This window comes from Balaenoptera musculus, chromosome 4, assembly GCF_009873245.2.
Source record: "Balaenoptera musculus isolate JJ_BM4_2016_0621 chromosome 4, mBalMus1.pri.v3, whole genome shotgun sequence".
Lineage (NCBI taxonomy): Eukaryota > Metazoa > Chordata > Mammalia > Artiodactyla > Balaenopteridae > Balaenoptera > Balaenoptera musculus.
The window spans coordinates 85,505,705-85,525,808 of NC_045788.1; the positions used below are offsets into that span (position 1 = coordinate 85,505,705).

Genomic DNA, 20,104 nt, shown 5'->3' on the forward strand with positions numbered 1-20,104 from the left:
ACAAGATTTTCAAATCTATGAATTCAATTCTGGTTGAAATTCTGTAACCCACAAAATTAAATTCTGGGTCAAGGTCAGCCCTGCAGCTATAAGAAATAGGTGATTCTTTTAGAGCCACTATAGAAACTCTCTGATTCTCTGTGACTTGAGCTAAGAGTTAATGATCTGAGCTTGTCATTTCTTGTAGAAGCATCACTGCTATCATAACGGTCATCTGGTCCCTCTTAGGGCCACAGAAGGCATTTCATCACAATCAACCACAGGTGATTAAGTATGATGCCACAGCGTATCATGGATACTCAAATCCCATTTCCCCTTGCTAAAGAGATCACTATGGTGTTCAAAGCTAAGGACAAGCTCAGAGCAACCTCAGAATCCCATTTTGAGGGGCTGTTTCTTAGGACCACTTCTTGTTTAAGAATCATGTTAGTAAAACAGACTCATACTAAGTATTTCACCAGAGAGAATTTAATATAGTGAACTGGTTAAATAGATGTTTAAGAACTTAAAAGCACACATGCAACACTGAGGTAACACAGAGGTAACTGCTGAAAGCAGTTACAAGCCCTGGAGCTGGGGAGGCAAGGAGAACACTAGAATTTAGATTTTTGGAGGAAGTGATCTGCAGAACTGGGACTCAGATCTTTGACAATAGAACCTCATCCAGGTGCTGCCAGGACCTTAGAGGGGTCAATTAGTTCTCCAGTGTGTAAAAATGAGTCAGGGACTAGAAGCAACTGTCATTACCTGGGATGAAGAGCTGTTGCCTGGCAACACTACCAGGAATAAGAAAACAAACAGGAACCTCTCGCCTCCTCCTGCCTTCCAATCTCCCTCTAGTGGTCCATATGGGTATAACCACCAGCCGGCAAGTACCGTGTGGTTTTGCAGAATCCCAGCACTGCATCACAAAGTATAGAAGCATGAGATTAGACCATAGCTGGATGGGCCAAAAAATGTATGTCCGAATATGCTGGTGTATGCACGCACACTCACACACACACACACACACACACATCCTAAGAGTTTGATACACACTTAACATTAAAAATAATTTTTTCTTATTACAATAGCAACATGTATTTCTCTCCTTTAGAAAGTACAAATAAGCTCATAGAAGAAAAAAGATCCATCCTACTGCTGAAAAGATAATCATTGCGAACACCTTCATTTAGATCCTTCCAGACCTTTTTCTCATGTGTGGAGGTATATTTTTGCATGTAATCACATTGTACATAGAGTTTTCTAAACTGCTTTAGAAAACACCTTAATGTATCGTAAACAGTTGCACACATCAATACATATTTATTTATTTACAACAGTGGATTCCAAAATGTTCCTAGGAAGTGTCTTATGAGGTACTTCTAGGAGCCTGGGCAGGAGGCCTTTATGGGAGGACCCTGCGTTCTCCCTTGTACCCTTAACCACTACAATTCTGCTTTTACTGTTTTTTATATTTGATTTCTGTGTTAAGATTTTGTGGGGGAAAAGGAATTCCACTGCCAAAATATTAGAAAACCACTGATTCATTGTGTGAATATATCATTTTCCATTTTCATGATTACAACAACAAAGGATCACTTTGTATCTGAATTTTTGTCCAAAGTCCTAGTAACATGAGACACCATGCTTTTACTCTGTCTCTATGACAATACCTCGAAATTATTTTAATCTGTATTTTTTGAATTGCTAATGAGATGGACAAGGTTCTATTTCATGGTCATTTGTGTCTGTGGCAGTCTTTCTTTGCAAATTTGAAATTTTAAAAACGTGGCCGTAAATCCTTACTTTCTCCCTAATATACAGAACACACGACTCTTCCATATCCCCCAGTTCAAGGAAACTCTGATTTTAAATATCCACTGCCCACCCAGAACCCATCTCCCTGCCCTCCCCTCTTGGTAATGATCCTCCTTCACTGACAACATAGGAGCTCCCTCATCTTTCTGTTACCGTACCCCAAACATAGCCATGTCTAAAGCTATCTTGATTTTTCTTCCTGGCTCAGAGGATAAAGGCTTTTTGATCTTTAAGACAACCCCTCTACCTAAGCTCTTGATCCCACCTTTGCTTGTCTCCTCTGGGATGATGCTCACAAAATTTGTTGAACGAATAATGGATCTTTCTTCATCAATTCTCTCACCTTTATCTCTTTAGTAGGCCCAGCTTCTCTTACTCTTTTGGCCCCATTTCTCTTAGCCTGTTCAGGTGATGAAATCACTTTCTGTCTGTGATGGTCAGTTTTATGTGTCAACTTGACTAGGCTGAGGCACCCAGTTATTCAATCAAACATGAGTCTAGGTGTTGTTGTGAAGGCATTCTGTAGATGTGATTATCAACCACAATCAGTTGACTGTATGTAAAGGAGATTATCCTGGGTTATCTGGATGAGCCTAATCCAATCAGTTTAAAAGACCTTGAGAACAGAACAGAACAGGAAGGAGAAGAAATTCCACCTGTAGACTGCAACTTCAGCTCCTGCCTGAGTTTCCAGACTGCCATTTACCACGGCCTGCGCTATGGACTTCAGACTTGACTATTCAACCCCTACAGTCATGTGAGCCAATTTCCTTTCAAAAGTATATATACATTGCCTACTGGTTCTGTTTGATTGGTGGAACCCTGACTGATACACTATCCTTAAAATGAGAACAAAACAAAACTATACTCTGCTTGATCCTACATCTCTCTGTCATCACATAAACTCTGTCTTCCCGTCTCATCTAAGCTGCTAAAAACATTATCCTATATTCATCATCTCTACTCCCTCCCTTTGTAATTACCCTTTGAGCTACAGTTCCATTTATTCAACTGGCGAATTGGACATACTCTTGTGGGCAGCCCATGGGCAATCTCAAACTCAGTACATAAAAAGTTATCTCATTATTCCTATTATTTAGGTGTATCTAAATTTGTTCTTCTTTTGGATGCCACATCTCACACTCAAGGCAAAAGTCTGGAAGTCATACTAGACATATAAATACCTAAATACTAGACATCTAAATAAGTCATACTGTCCATCTTCAGTGTCAGTGTTTGAATTCAGGCCTTCATTATCTCCTGCCTCAGCTTTTGTAACAGATCCCCTTAGGTCCCTTCCTCCAGTCTTATCTTCAAATCTGTTCTCCAGAGCGCTCGTCCTCTGATGCAAGGTGCCAAAATTGCCCAGCCTAAATCTCAGTGATTTAGTGATCCTTTGTCACCTCCAGAAAGGGATCCCTAAAGCAGACCACCATCACAAGGAGCTTTTGAAAAACCCAGATTAGAGCCCTACTCTACAGACCTAATGAATAAGAATGTCCAAAGTGGAGCCTGAAAATTTTCTAAATATTTTTAAAAGACTATCCAGGTAATTATGATCAGCCAGGTTTGGGAATCACCAGCCTTCAGGGTAAATCCAAATTCTGTCCCTGATCTGACACCACTACTCCCAGCTTCGTCCCTCGGAACACATCATGCTCCAGCAATACTGACTCAGCCAGGACTAATGATTCTTCCAACCCATGCTGTTTACCATCTCTCTGTCAGGAATGTCTTCTTCCCTTATCTGCCTGGGAAATTCCTACTCGTCCTTCAAAAACTCTATTCAAGCATCATCTAGTCTCTTATTTAGCCAGTAAATATTGACAAACTAGTAAAATTGTACACATTAACTATGTGCAGTTCTCTGTATACCAATTTTACCTCAATAAAGCTGTTAAAGCCTTATTCAGGTCTTACTACACACCAGGCTCTGAGTTAAGCATTGTGATATAAAGATCAGTAAGCTACACTGGTAGTACTGCCTTCAGTCAGCTCACATGCCATTGGAGAAGGAGACATATAAATATACAAATTAATACAACACAGTGAGGTAACTTCTGTGAGAGTCTGTGGTAGCCTGAATAATGCCCATCCCCCAAGACAGCCACATCCTAATCCCCCAAATCTATGAATATGTTTACTTACATTGCAAAACAGATTGTGTAGATATGATTAAGTTAAAGACTCTGAAATGAGGAGAGTATCCTGGGTTATTTTGGGGGGTTCAGTGTAATCACTAGGGTCCTTTTAAGATGAAGGCAGGCAGGAGGGTGAGAGAGAAAGAGAGGCTGGAGGGAGATTGGAAGATGCTATGCTACTGACTTTGAAAATGGAGGATGGAGACATGAGCCAAGGAATGCAGGTGGCCTCTAGAAGCTGAAAAAAGCAAGAAAATGAATTCTCCACTAGAGCCTCCAGAAGGATCCAGCCCTGCCAACTTTAGTCCAGTGAAATCCATTTTGGACTTCTAACCTCCAAAAATGTAATATAATAACTGTGTTGTTTTAAGTGACTATGTTTGTAGTAATTTGTTACCGCAGCAATAGGAGGCTAATACAGAGGCCAGCACAGGGCACTACGGTTGTACATAAAGTCGTCGCTACATCAAGCTATGGAGTGGGAATGGGATGCTCAGGAAGAATTACCTAGAGGTGATGACGCCAGAGCTGAGGGAGATTGTGTTTCAGGGAAATGGCCCAGATAGAGAAATTAATATGTACAAAGGCACACACAGACAGCATGCAAAGTGTTTCAGTTTGGCGTGGCTATCTGTATTAAACAGTAAAAATAATATCAACAATACTAATTCTGCTAAGAGTAAATACTGTTTGTATGCCAGGCACTATTCTAAAGCACTTTTTAACTGTGAGCACTTTACAAGTTTGTATTATTATCTTCATTTTACCTGTAGGAACACTAAGATTTGGAGGAGTTAGGTAACTTTCCTGAGATCATAGAGCTAGTATAGGGCAGATCTAGAATCAGAACCTTGCTGGTCTGTCTTCAAAACCCACTAACTGCCTCTCTAATATGTTGCGCGGGGGGCCTTAAGTAAGCTGGCATCAGGGTAACTGAAGATAAATGAACTATTAGAAAGCTATAAATCAGGTGAGGATCAGGAAAGCTTGGAATATCGTCTTGTTTTGGACACTGACAGAAGATGGGGCTGATGGAGAGTCAGACGGCCTCCAAGTTTCTATGATCGTGGTTTTGCTGCTGCTCCAGGTAGAGCCTTCCTCGACTAACTTAAATTACTTCTGCGTTACAAATGCGCACTTTGCATAAGCCTCTTTATTTCATGTCTTCCTTTTCCGCTAATGGTTGAGGTGGAGATGGGGGTGTATGCACCAACTCAACTGCGGGCCTCACTTTCCACATCTGTAAAATACCTTGAAGTAGTTCCAAAACTGGCTGTGCTTCAGAATCTCGTGGGGAAGCATAAACACAAGGCGGATTCCTCGCCCCATTCCGAGATTCTGATTGAGTAGTACCGGGATGCGGCTCCCCCAGATTCTCCCAGGTAATTCTGATACGCGGCCAGGTATTTGAGACCAGGGGCTGGATGACTCTGGGGGTTCTTCAGGTTCACCGTACTTGGTCCACTATTTCGTGAAGGACCCTCCCCTTTCCCCGCCCCCGCCCCACCCCTTGCCCTCTACCTTCCCCTGACGTCGGCTCATCGCCCCTCCTTCGGTCGCTCCACTGGGCCTCGCCCAGGGCCGCCTTTCCCACTCCCTCTCCTGCCTCCCAAGATGGCTGCGCTGCTGCCGGGCCCGGAACCATGGAACCGCGTGAGGATCCCTAAGGCGGGGAGCCGCAGCGCAGTGATCGTACAGGACCCCGGCGCGGCGCTGGGTGAGTGAGGCGCCCGGCGAGGGGCGCAGGCTTTTCCGGAGGAGGTGTCAGGCAGGAGCACGTGCGTGGGGTGGGGGCGGGACTTCCGGAACGCGCGGGACGCTGCGCAGGGCCGTGGCCAGAAGGGGCCTGGGCTCTGGAGTTTGCTGAGGAGTCTTGCAGGGCATCTGGCATCGCCGTTCCTCGCTGGACCCACCGAGTCTACCGCAGGGCCTGGCTGGGGCGCCGAAGGCCCAAGATCCAGCCCCGCACCGAAATGGGGAAAGAGGGCGGACGCAGCTAGCGTCAGGAAAAATTGCTGCCTGGGGACCCTGCGTTCACTCAGGCCACCAAGTGCCGTGGTTACCCCTCAGTCTTTCTCGACCTCTGCCTCTGAGAGGCTGCGGGTCGTCACTCAAGCACTCTGCACTTAAACCGCAATCTTTCTGGATCCCCCGTTTCTTATCTGTAAAATGGGGTTAGTTTTCCCTATCACCGGGTTGTTGGGAGGATCTAATGATGTCATTTAGGAGAGCGTGGTCTAAAGTGTTCTATCAATGTATGGTGGCATTGCCGTTATTAGGCAGCAGGGCAGTACACGCTGGGCTCAGAAGCCAAATTGCCTGGGTTTGAATCCTGGCTCTTCTCTCTGCTGGAGCTGGGGTGAGGAGTGGGGAGTGTCGTTGTTTAACCTTTCTGGGCTTCAGCGCATTTTCAAATGGGGATAAAAATAGTACTTGCCTCACAGAGCTGTTCTGATGAAAGAATTAACATTATAGGTAAAGCATTTGGAACAATGCCTGATACAGTAAACACTCAAATGACAGCTGTTATTATTAAATACTTGTAACTTATCTAATCATCACATCCCCCTCCCCATCCATCCATCCTGCTCAGTTTACAGATTAATCTTACCCCTTCCTCTATTCAAAGATTCTTTAGCAGGATTCTGTTAGGCGTGGAAATTCACCAAGTCTCTCCCCACCCCAAAGGCAGCCCATTCTGGCCTCAAATAGTTCGTATAGTAAGAAAGTTCTCCACGTTGTGTGTAAGTCTTCCTTTGTGTTACTGCCACTTAGGATGCTACTGCTACCCTTAGAGCCATAGAGAACACATTTACTCCATCCTCTATTCACAGCTTTTTCAGACTAGGAGGCTGTGACCTTGTTTTACTAAATAAGCACCCCGTGTTCAGTCAGACATTCATTATGTAATATAATTTCCAGTTGTTATAGTGATTTCTCTTCTGAATATATTCTTAAAGTGGTAGAGAACTATACAACATGTCCCACCTTTAAGGTACTTGAAGTGTTAAGTGTACACCAAATGACTGGCTGCAGAGTATTCGTATGAAAGATTATTAAAATCATGATAAAATGTTGTGTAAAGATGTACATTCTACTTTAACACATGTTCTCTTAATGATTTCCTGGACTTGATATCATCTGTCACTGTAAGATCACTTCCTTCCTGTGTCACTTATCACATACTTGGAAACATTAATTATGTTCTTACAGGTGAGGCTGATTATGTTAATTTGTTCTTGATTTCCTTAAACATAAGGAAAGATGCTTCTTTCAGTGTATTTTTTATAGAATATACTTAATGTAGAAATGCATATTAAGTCTTACGAAACACCTCTGCTTTAGACCTTTGCATTGCAGCTGTAATTAAAGAATGCTGTCTCGTTACATTGTCACTGAAGAGCCAAATCTTAGATGCAGAAACAGATGTATTATGTGCAGTCCTTTACAGCAATCACAACAGAATGGGCCACCACAAGCCCCATTTGGCCCTCAAACAGGTAAGGAGGGAGCCCTGTGTTTAATACTCAACATGTTTACTTGATGAAGATGGAGATCACACTGCCATTTAGTATTTTGTAACTTAATTGCAGTAACTTACTTGTGATTTATAGGTCATCTTGCAATTGCATGTGGGCTTTTTTTTTTTTTCCCCTGAAAGCATTTCAAAAAAGTTTATTTAAAAAGGAACTATGTTGGATTCTTTCCCAGTCTTGTTTCTGGTAGGTAGGTAATTTTTTGTTTTTATGGTTATTTTTTATTTATTTATTTTTCTTATTATAGGTAGGTAATTTTTATGAAAAATTTTCTTCATTATATGCAATCTATAATAAAGTACCATGCCTTTGCCTAGTTTAAAGATTGAGTAATTTGATCAAGACAGAGTTTTGGATTAAGAAACAATTTTCCTGACCATAATCAAAATTCCCAAATCATAAAAAGAACAAAGTTGCGGTCTATTTATTGTGGGGTATATAATCTAATCGGTAATATATTTAATGAGTATATAACAAGTTGTGTAAAGTGGTTTTGTGTAACTTTTGGAGTTTAAGACAAAATTGGGCCCTCCAGCTCAGGGACTACACCACAGAGTAGAGCCTCCTAACCTGAGTTCCTTATGTGTCCATTCGTTCATTCATTTTATTAATTCTCCAAGTATTTTTGAAACTTTCTATGTGCCAGGCACTGTGCTTCGTGCTAGGTGTACAGGGTGAAAAAGACAGACATAGTCTCTAACCTTACAGATTCATGCTCTCTGGTTAGTTTTCCACTCCCATTACTTAAGGCAAAAAAGATGAAGATTTTTTCATCAAAGAAAGATTTGGGATCATGGTCTTTCTTAAGTTTTCTTCTCTGGGGCAGCTTTTATCTCCTTCTGAGTCTTTAACGCCAAAACCAAACTTACCATCTCAGATTGAACATACGTATTTCTCCTCCCGGCTTCCAAGTTGCGAATAATTATCCAGTCAGAAAAATTTGGTGTTCTGTTTTCTCTGCTGCTTTCTTTTACGTAGCTCTCCTATCCGGCCAACTGATCAGTCAAAACTTTCTCTGCATCTAGTCCCTTTTTAGTTCTGGCTGCCATTTCTTTTTTCAGACCTTGTCAATTTTCAGTTGTCTTGCAATTCTGACTGATCTTTCATCTTCCAGTCTTTCCTCCACTCTGGCATATTCATGTGTACCAAAGCCAGGTTAATCACCCTAAAACACAGCTTTAATTTTTAATGGTTCTCCATTGTCTCCTGAATAAAGAGGAAGCCTCTTAGGTTAACTTACAAGATCCCCCGTGATCTGGCCTCTTCAGTTTTCCTTAACTCAGGCTTCTCTCTGGTCTTCATCTTCATATATTTTGTATTTCAGACAGCCTGAACTGTTCTGAGTTCTCCTACTCACCACATTCGTTCCCTCCTCTGAGCCTTTGCTCACCTGGTCCTGTATGTTTACAATGCCCAATCCCTCTATCACTTGATCCCTTATGTCTGTGGCACTTACAGACTGTTGAAATTTAGTACTTAATAATTTACTATCTTGTTTTAATAGTTTCACTATTAGAAATCATGTTGCTTCAGAAAAATATAATCTTGAGAATAATCTTATACTTAACCTTGGTCCCCTTTATAGCATCAAGCACATCCTGGCATGTAGTACAATAAATTCTTAGTCATAACCTGATTTGAGAAATTTATTTGGCTGGATAAATTTCAAATTTTTAACCAGAAGCAATTGCTTTGGGCTATGGGTTTCTTTACCCTTAAAAAAAGGTATTCTTTGGTATTGAGTGTATTTCCATACTTTGAAATTTTGTATTTCTTTGTTTTCCTGGTCACATCAGTGGCTTTGTCTGTGTCACACATAAACATGTGAATTTGAGCTGCTCTTTCCCTTTCAGGTTGAACAATGTTTAAAACGCTTGAAAAACATGAATTTGGAAGGTTCAATTCAAGATCTCTCTGAGTCATTTTCTTCTAAGTAAGTGGTCCAGTTGCTTTGTAATGGGCTTTTTGGTGGGCTGGGAATGGGAACCCAGTGTCTTGCTGTGACCTTGCTTTAGACTTTCTTCACTTATTGTTAGAATATAAACAATTATACCTTAGCTGTACAAATTTGTTTCAACAAAGGGCCCCTGGTATTTTGTGGTAATCTCCCTCTGTCGGCCAGTGGGAGGGAATAGTGTGCCACTGAAATCTGGGTCATGGTAGATTATTTTGAAACATAAGTGTCAGTCAACTTCAGTGAGTCATTATTAAACATAACTACCTCAAATTGAGCTTAAAGCAAGTCTGCACTTGAAAATTGCTATATAAGTGCTTTATATTTAAGAATGAAAGTAATGTGCTTCTCTATTTTTGCCAAGTGAAAATCAGCCTGTAAATACCAAAGCGTGTGTCATCCCTAGCCAACCAGTGGTGGAACTGGTGTTGATGAAGATTTTGGGAGCCTGCAAGTTGCTACTTCGCTTGTTGGACTGTTGCTGCAAGACATTTCTGTATCCTTGAATCAACTAGAGTACCTTCTTCTGAATTGGAATTGTTGGGATATATTTAATAGTATTTCTGTTTGAAAGCTAGGGAGTCTGTAGGAGTTATAAATTATGGGAATTCTTAAAATTTTGCTCTTTGGCTTCCTTTTCCTGGGATTTGCCTGATATAGCCATTGCCAGAGACTTCTGTCTCTACCTAGTATGTATTATCCTAAGGGCATTGACTGTTAGAAATTCTTAATCTTAGAAACTAAATTTATTAATGAGACCTCTAGCAGAGTGTGTATTACTTTATTTTTCCTCTAGCAGAGTGTATATTACTTTATTTTTAAGCTTCCATGACTTAAATAGAACATGTTTTAAGGTTTTAGTTCCTTCAAGAAAATTCTTTCTACTTCCAGTCTGTTTTTTTCATAAATGTAACTTAAAAAAACCTAAATTCCTTTGATTCTGTTTTCCAACTTTAACTTGATTCTCCAGCTTGACTGTGAAACATCTAGGTTTGCAAGAATTCATTATTTTAAACCTTGTGATGGTTGGGCTGGTGAGCAGGTTATGGTATGTATGTATGTACCTTTGAAATCCTTCATTTCTCTAACTCAGACTAAGTTTCTCATTAGTAGTTTTCATATTTGCTTTCCCATGGGATGCTGAAGGTGCAGGAATTCTGTTTCTTCATTTGATCAGAGTTTATTTGGGGTAGATTGGGAAGCTAAGTGTTGATGGTTATGTCAAAGGATTAGGCTTTGAATCTGAATCCATGAGATCACCTCAACACTAAACAACTAGGCAAATGAATTCCTAGGATTAGCAGCTGGAATTAAAAAAAAAAAAAAAAAAGGTTCCTCTAATCATTCAGCAGCTGGGCCATTTAAAATGAAGGTGTTCCTGAGCAGTCTGTATCATTTGTTTCTGCCATTAGGTTTCTAATTTTTAATGGCAATGACCTTCCTTATGTTTTCTAGATTCCTTTCTTCCACCTGAACCACCACTGCTTTTTGAGCCATAGTTAGTTGATGGAAAGAACACTGATAATACTAGTTGCAAACCAAAGAGCCCTTCCCTTGCAGCTCACAATATATATTATGAAACTTATTTGATGGATAATTGGATTCAAAATCTGCCCATATTTATAAGGAGACCTATTTTTGGCCATTTTAAACAATTGGGGTGATTAGCTCTAATTTGAATGAAAACCAAAAAAAAAGAGAGAGAAAATTCTCTCTAAACCTTGCTTTGATATCTTAACCTGGATATCTCAAGTACTATTTCCAATCATCTTAGTTTTTATTCTGCTTGTTTTTAGCACTAACAGTGTTAGAATTACTAATCATATTATTTTAAAATGTCAAACCCTCATTATTCCTATAATGCAAATAGCTTTGATTTTTGCTGATTATAATAATACATGGTTATTTTAAGAAACTTTAAAAAATAGAAAAAATGCAAAGAACCTGAAATTTGCCTAAAATCTCATCGTCTAGATAAAACCACACTTAAGATTTTGAGGCACATCTTTTGAGATATCTCTCCATGTAGTACTTTATTTGGTTTTATATAGCATTTTGTACTTGCATTTTTCTGTTTAGGCTGGACTAATCTAGCTCTTTGCAAGTATCCGCTTTAGCGTTTTTTTTTATCTATAGTGGCAGATTGACAGGCATTATTTTCAGCTTTGACTCTCTTATTATTATATAATCTGCAAATGATAATTACTAGCTAATTCATGAGATCCTACTTCTTTCTCTAGGGTTCTCTATAAAGATGTTTTAAAAAGGCTGGTTTCTTTATATGAGCCATTGTTTGGATTACTTCAAGAGGTCTCCAGGATTCAACCATTGCCTTACTTCAAAGGTTTTACCTTTCCTTCTGATATTGCTGAATTTTTAGGAGAGCCCTACTTGGAAATCTTTAAGAAAAAAATGCCTACAGCTTTTGCAGCTAAAGGAGTAACTAAACTGCTAAATAAACTATTTTTAACAAAAGAGCAATCACAGAGGTCCAGTGAAGAACCATTACTTGGAATTTCCAAAAAAGCTAAACAAATGAAGATCAATATTCAGAATAATGTGGATCTTGGACAGCCAGTAAAGAATAAGAAAATCTTAAAAGGTAATTTGCTTTGATATGGCACATACTCTAAAAAAACAAACAAACAAAAAAACTTTTGAAATTACAATGTAGTCATGCATTGTGTAGGAAGAAATTCAGCATCTTTCTTAATTTTAACTCTGGTTATTCTTAGAGAGGTATGGTAATACCTGTGTTTTCTCAGCTTGAGCATATAAAGTTGTTTCTGTTGTTGCTTCATAGTTCTTTGCTTGCTTAATTCCCTTTGTTTCTCTTGTAGTAATTTGGCAAGAAATGTAGTCATGCACTTAAGAATTTGTTGATTTGAAAATAGTATGCCTAAGTTTTTGTATCTGTGATCTTTCCATCTTCACAGAAAAGTCATCAGAATTTGACGTGAGGGCTTTCTGCAAACAGCTGAAACACAAAGCTATTCAGGTTTGTCTGGCTTATTTTAATATAGCTTATGATTTCTGCTAATTTGTAGAGTAGATGCCACTTACCAGTGGCACAGACTGAATCTTCTGTTTTTATCCCCAGCTCTAAGAGTAGTGCCATCTTAGTTCTCAGTGTGTTTCTGAATGAATAGAGGCATTCCCAAGGGATTTGAGTGCATCTAGTTAATTCAGTTAATACAATGCCTTCAGAAACATTTTACTAAGAGTTTTGCTAGAATTTTAAAGTGATCCTAGGCTCCATCATAGGAGTGGATTGTACTGCAGCTTAAGAGTATGGGCTTTACAGTCAGACAGAAGTGGTTTGAGTCCTGGCTTTGGTTTGTACTAGCTCTGTGACTTATGTAAGTTTCTTGGCCTGTCCATACCTCTGTTTCTAATAACAGTATGTACCTCATAGGGTTGTGCCAGTTTTAGTTCATGTAAAGTGTTCAGCACAGAGTCTAAAGTGTGGTAAGCATTTAATTGGTGTTAGATATTGTTAGCTACTTTCATCGTCATTATCGTCATCCTCATCCTTTGTCATGAGGCTTCTATTTCTTTCTTGCTGTCAGCGTTCGAGCTTTAACATGATTCCTCTCCTTGGCCAGTGTCTGCTAATTCTGTTTGTTCTGGACCTCACATGGATAAGTACATCAATGTCATCCTCTTTCATCAGTAACTTCTTGACTTCTTTTACCTTCTCTTTTCAAAATTGCTTTCTTCTGGGTTCCTTCATGGGTTATTTCTTCCATTCAATTCAAGAATTCTTCATCATTTCTAATGAGTCAGTACTTTCTTGAAGGCTTACAAGGATTCCAGTTTGCATTTATATTTTGTCCGATTCACAAGTTCCAGAGGAAGATATCATCATCATCATACTTAACATTGCATTTACTCTTTGCCAGGCATTGTTCAAAACACTTTATATGTGTTAACTCATATAATCCTTGCAAAAGCCCTGTGAGGTAGGTGCTATTATTACTGTTTCCATATTTCAGATGAGAAAATTAAGGCACAGAAAGGACAGGAAATTTGCGCAGGCCACACAGCAGATATGGGGCAGAACTGGGATTTGAATGCAGGCAGTTTGGTTTCATAGTCTTTGTCCTTTATCGTTACACCAGTCCTCCAAATAGTTTCGTCAGCTCTCTCTTAATAACTATGGCTCTCTGTGACTCTTGAAACTTTCTGCAGTCCGTCCACCTGTTCCTAGGTGAGCTGCTTCCAGCATCCCTCTTATTCATGACCAATGACTACCATATTTTTAGCGTTTAGCACCAGTATGCTTAGCTTGCTTTTAGGTCAAACTTTTATGGATCACCAACACAAAGTATTGATAGGTCTCTGCTTTCATATTTTCTACTGCTTTATGTTCTTGAGAGTGAGAAATTTGGAAGAAGGTAAGTTTTGAACAGAGGATGGAAGCAGACCTAGTAGGTGGCATATTTCAATAAACAGTAAAAGTTGATAAAATTCAAACTTGACTTGATATAGAAAGATGAGGTTGAAGAGACCAAAGGTGCCACATCAAAAGATGGTTGAACTGGAGTTGGAAATGTTGCTCAGTTAAGCATTTTTAACATACATTCAGCAATCATCCCCATTTTCACATGTTTTCAATAACATTTATGACCCATCATTGAGGAGGGTGACTCAGGATATAGAAATAAATGAAAAACAAGTTGTGGTAGTCCAGTATTAGAGGAAGAGGGCTCTTCAGTGGTTTTTTTTCCCACTAGATAGGCTTTCACCATAATCATGTGGAGTTTTATTCATATGTATAGGTTAAATAAATAGATATGTATGCAAATATTTATATTGTTACCTGTGTACAGCTGAATTCAGCTATAGATGGGATCTGTTGTAGCACAGAGGGGAAAAAATCTTGTGTTTGGAGCAGTGAATAAAAACATTTTTAAGAAAAAGGAAGGGAATTCCCTGGCCATCCAGTGGTTAGGACTCTGCGCTTCCACTGCAGGGGGCACGAGTTCAGTCCCTGGTTGGGGAACTAAGATCCCACAAGCCGAGCAGCATGGCAAAAAAAAAAAAAGAAGAAGAAGAAAGGAAAGCATTGTGAGCTGAAAAAACTTTTTTTCCTTCTTTTAAAAAGACATATTTTCAAACTTTTATAGTCTGTGAGTCAACTTCTCTCTGTTGTTATATAAGTCAGTAACAAATCCAATATATTTTTCTCATCGTTCCATATTTCAGGAGAACAGTTTTGAGTTTAAATGTTCTCAATCCAAACTAAAGGCAACCAAACGTTCTTCTCGGAAAGCAATAGGAACTCCCTGTGTAAAAAGTCTTGTGCAAAGATTCCGAGAAACTGAGACTTTTGTACAACTTTCTGAAGAGATCCAAATGGCAATTCTGTGGTGTAGGAGCAAAAAACTCAAGGCTCAGACCACCTTTCTGGGTAATAAACTTCTTAAAAGTAACCGGCTTAAACATGTGGAAGCTCAAGGCTATAGGTAGGTACATTATAAAAATTATATTTCTTTACTTTTTCTATTATCATATAGGGCAAAAGTATATATATTCAAGTTAGCCTTTTTAATGTCCAGTAGTGTAAAATTGAGATCTACTCAAAGTGCAGTTTTGTTAAACCTGTTACAGTACGGTACTATATAGTCGATTGTGTTGGGTACCTAGGCTAACTTTGTTGGACTGATGAACAAATTGGACTTAAGTACGTGCTCTCGGAATGGAACTCGTTTGTATGTAGGGGACTTACTGTATCTATTCAGGGCTTTATAATGGTTCCCGTGGGTGAATCACAGTCTAAAATTTGTTAAATTTTCTTTAAAAATTTATGGAAAAGATATTCCTATTTTAGTAAAAAATATGATATATATTGAAGGTTTTATATCAAGTTTTCATTAAAAGCTGTTGGGGAAGTTAAGGGTTTTTACATTATATTCTAGAGTAGAAACTCAGCCTAAGATGGAGGTGTTCTGTTCAAGACTGCATGTAAAGTCAGAGGTAGATGAGGCAGAGATGATAATTAAAAGTTAATGCAGAGGGTAAGAAACTGGTAGTTATTTGATTAGACCATTATTTTGCACCCCACAAAAATATAGTGTTCTTTCATTCTGCCCTGTTTTGCTGTTTCAGTAATATATTTGTAGTACATTTGAAGTTTATTTAATGTCCACAATAACTCTGTGAGGTAGGTAGTATTATTCATATTATATAGAAGAGGAAATAGAGGATTTTACTCAGGGTATTAGAGCTGGAGATCTAGAACTCAGTGCAGATCCTCTGATCCTTCTGTTTTCATTCTTCTTATTTCCACTTCAATTGGGAAGTACACCTACCCTCTCCTCAATTAAAGATTACTGCTTATGGTAAGACAAAATGGTTTGGAAACAGAGATCATGAATTAGTACATTAAAATGGGCTTCCTCAAAGTTCTATATTTGTTTAAAAAGGAAGAGGGTAGGGTAGGAGGTACAGGCTCATGCTAATCTTTTGCAGTCTATCACAAACAGGCAGTTAGCAGGGTACCGATATACCTTGTGGCAGTGTACCCTATTCAAAAGCAAAACACCTAAAATAACTGGCCATTTGAGTTCCAAATTCCCAAATTTGAAGATGATATATGAATCACAATTAGGGTAGCTCAAGGCTGTCATTATGTCTATGCCAGGAGCCCTGTTTTCTCATTTTACATAAACTCCCTCTTCACTTTTAGTCCTTTTTCTTTGTTCATTTCCTGCTGTAATATGAAGCTGTTAATCCAGAAGTGGGTTGATGCATCCTAGCAATTTTTCTATTTGTGATTCATCTTTTCCCCAGTTCCATTCCTATTATATTATGAACAGATAAGCAATTATCGGGGAAGAGCTCTGGCACTAAAATATGGAGGTATCTCACCATTCAGTTACCTTGCTGCTTGTAGGAGCTACTTTACTTTGGAAACATAATGGGGACACATTTGCTCACAATCTAAATCAGAGGGAAGTTGTGCTCTGAAAACACAGACTTGGGTTGAAGCTCCTATTTCCTTATTTTTCCTTATAATTCTGGAGTTGTACACAGGCATAGGACTTATAAATTATATATTTTTCAATTGGAAGTTGGTAAAAAGGAGACAAAAGTTTCTGAGAATGTTTTTCTGCATCTTAACAATCTCCAATTTTTCCTCTCTCTGTCTTAAAGTTTGCCAAAGAAACTAGAGTGCATAAAAACATCAATTTGCAACTGCCTTCTTCATGGCTCAGGTAGCAAAACTTTGAAGGATCATCTGAGACAAAGAAGATCACAGAATAAATTTTCATTGAAACGAAGGAAACCACAGAGAAAGTTGCAGTCGACTCTTTTAAAGGAAACCCAGCAGCCCCCTCAAGGGACTCAGAGTGCTACCGATATCATTAAAGGGAGACTCTCACACCCTACAGTTCATACACCTGATCTCTACCCTAACAATAAGCAAGTGTTGAGTAGAAGAGTTTCAAGTCCTGTCATACAAACTAAGGAGAAACAAATTCATGAAAATCTTATAGAAAGCAATGAAAATGAAACTGATTCTTGGACAACGATGCAAATAAATAAACATAATACATCAGGAATCACTAAGGGGACAGACGACATTGATGATATTTTTGCTTTAATGGGAGTTTAGATGCTCATATGTGAGACTTTTAACTGGTTAACCAACTGCTCCAGTGTTCTAAGTAGAACAGCTGAGATCTGGAAGTACCATTTGGACTCAGAGGAGCTGCTTAAGTGCAACATTGTAGAGCAGTTCATTTTAGTTCAGTAAACACTTGTCATAGCTTTGTGTCATTTAACTGACAAATATTTGACTAACAGTCAATTTTTGACTTAATTAGGACCTGAATAATTAGGTTTGCAAAACCTACACTGTGCCTTAGGTAAATGGGGAGCAGGGGTGGGGAGTAGCAAGGAATCACCAAAAAGGTCACTTTAGCCTTCATGGCTCCATTGTAGGTAAGTGCTCTTCTGAACACCAAGGTTTGTAGCTTTTAACAGTTGTGCCGTTTTCTGTATGTTAGAATTATCATCGAGGTTTTGCCACTATTACCAGGGAGTGGTCACAACCATTATTTCACTTCATTTGTTAACCTTACCGCATAGGAGGGCATATTAAAATGCTTTTGGAGTTCTACAAAATTTGTGGGGGCTTTTGTTTATTTATTTATTTGGGTGCTAGCGACTGAGTACAAATAAAATTTTTTCCAAAAAGGATGTAAAATGACTTATGGTTATACACAAAGTAGAAGTAGGTGAGAAAGATGAAAAGATAAAGCTAAGGAGACACAAAATCAACCAACCCAATGAGGCTAAAAATAAATTCATAATTTGGTGCTGATGTTGTCATCTGATTATTTGTATGTTGCTCATAACAATTGCTCTGAGAAGGTAAATCTTACATATTTTCAAATAATGATGTGAAGTTTGAGGTATCTTTCAAATGTTCTAGTTTTCTAGAATTAGGTTAATAAGCTATTTGTTCAGCAGGTTGTAGGCTTAAGTTTTCTGTTTATATACAGTAATTTATAGAAAAATGAAACAGTGCCCTAGTATATACTGCATCCTTCCTTTCCTCAGCCATCCTATCATTTTTTAGCATCCTTTTTGTTCTTTATCTGGCCTTGTTCTTTCCTCATCTGCTTTCCGTATATTTTCCCACTTAACCTACAATACTGTATCAGAGGTTCTCAAACTGTAGGATGTTTTGGGAATCACTTGGTGGGTTGTTTAAAAATGCAGGTCCCTTCCAAAGAGATCGATAAATATGGGTAGGTGATAGGACCAGAAGCCTGCATTTTTATTAAGGGGCTCAGGTGATTTTGATGCAAGTATCCCGAAATGCAAAGTTAGATAAATGCTGGTTTAGCTTCCTTTTCTGAAGCCTTGCTAAATATCCTATTTAATTCAGAGTTCTTAATCAATCTCTAGCCACTTTTTATTGTTTATATTTCTCCTGGTTTCCTACCAGGTGGTAGAGCTACTTAGTGCTTTAAAAATCATAAACTTTTACAGCTGGAAGAGGCTTTGGAGATCATCCTTCACTGGAAAAAACAGAGTGGTTCAGTGAATTGTCTAAGGTAAAACTGGATTAGACCATAAGCCTAGCATTTTTTTTCTACTTCATTAATGTTCCTTTGGAGTATGTTTCTTTATCTCCTCCTTATCCCATCTGCCCCGTAAAATTCTGGGAAAAATGTAAAGAACTTCATGTGTCCATAAAATGATAATTTATATATAAGGAACATAGTATTCTATATGTTAGTTTTTCCAAACAACTTAAATTCAAATATTTTAAAATTTTAAAAGTGAAATCTTAAATATACAAACCCATAACTTATCCAGTAAATTAGATTAGAAAATACTGTTAGCGTCATCATAGTGAATACCAATTTAATCACTTCGGGTGGCATTAAAACACTCTGGTCATTTTAAGAGCAGTGTGGTTGACCTCCCATATGTCACTTCAAATCCTCTTGGCCTCTTACTTGAGCCACTAGTATGGCAACCAGTTTCAAGCAGGACTGGGCAACTGCACCTTGCCTCCTGGCTTCTGACAAGCTACAGGAACTGCTAGGCATTTGGGCATATACAACTTGGGAGAGGTGTGGGGCCGTCCTCTAACCCCCCTTCAAAGACAATTCAGAGGCACATTTCATAAGGCTCCTCAAGATCAAGCCCTAGTACTATGTTGTTTCCAACTCGATGCATCCTTGATTGGCTTTCCTGCCATCTGTTTCATTTCCCCTTCACTCCTGTTCCCTGGGATCACATCCCCAGTAAACTATTGGACGCAAGCTTTTGTCTTGGGCCATGCTTTTAGGAGAACCAGAACCAAGGCTAAGACAAGCAGTAAAAAAACACTGGCAGGCAGAAAGATGACTTTTAAGAAATTCTGTTATATATTTTACTTGGTGAATGCGTATATTAAAAGGTTTTTTAAATTTATTTATTTTTGGCTGCATTGGGTCTTCGTTGCTGCACGCGGGCTTTCTCTAGTTGTGGAGCACGGGCTCTAGACGCATGGGCTTCAGTAGTTGTGGTGCACGGGTTTAGTTGCTCCGCAGCAGGTGGGATCTTCCCGGACCAGGGCTCGAACCCGTGTGCCCTGCATTGGCAGGCAGTTTCTTAACCACTGCACCACCAGGGAAACCCTTAAAAGTTTTTTGTTTTGTTTTTTTTAAGCTTAAATCACTGCTGATTAGAATAAACCAGCACTACTAACTATAAAACTGAAAACATATCCAGAATTGAATTTTCTAAAAAAGTCACAAAGTTGTTTTACAGAGTTAATTTTTTATCCAGTGCTATTGCTGTAACATTTTAATATTCAGCCTCACTTTGAAAAGCTAAGCCACTTATATGAATAGGTCAGTAGCATCTTCACAAAAATATTTTCCATTAACATTAGTTCAAAGTAAGGCTTTGTCTTTCCATTCTGAATCTTAACGAACCAATTATAAACTGTCCGATCAACATTTTTCTCTTGCCCTTTGCAAATCACTTTTCTCACCTAAAACTTTTTTTTGGTCTTTCATTAGATAAAATGTTACTTCCTCCATGACAGGATGTTTTCTGTGATAAATCTACCTGTGAATTTTGCTATATACTTAAGATGGTTTTGCTTTACAAATACGTACGATATGCAGATGTCCTTTTCATATTTTAATCTTCATAGCTTC

The 20,104-nt window shown here is 38.8% G+C and overlaps 1 protein-coding gene across 3 annotated transcripts; it reads left to right on the top strand.

The window, feature by feature from the left end:
• The first annotated feature begins 5,480 nt into the window (after positions 1-5,480).
• On the top strand, positions 5,481-17,701 carry NEPRO (nucleolus and neural progenitor protein). Of its 3 annotated transcripts, none has more exons than XM_036849484.1 (9): positions 5,481-5,658; positions 7,302-7,441; positions 9,331-9,410; positions 9,796-9,927; positions 10,402-10,479; positions 11,672-12,033; positions 12,368-12,429; positions 14,640-14,899; positions 16,590-17,701. In XM_036849484.1, the coding sequence occupies exons 1-9, from the start codon at positions 5,556-5,558 to the stop codon at positions 17,050-17,052; spliced, it is 1,680 nt and encodes a 559-aa protein (XP_036705379.1). In that variant the 5' UTR covers positions 5,481-5,555; the 3' UTR covers positions 17,053-17,701. The 3 variants fall into 3 exon arrangements, with proteins under 3 accessions (XP_036705379.1, XP_036705378.1, XP_036705380.1); XM_036849483.1 differs by having other exon boundaries at positions 7,287-7,441; positions 16,590-17,205; XM_036849485.1 differs by lacking the exon at positions 7,302-7,441 and having other exon boundaries at positions 5,574-5,658.
• The last annotated feature ends 2,403 nt before the right edge of the window (positions 17,702-20,104 follow it).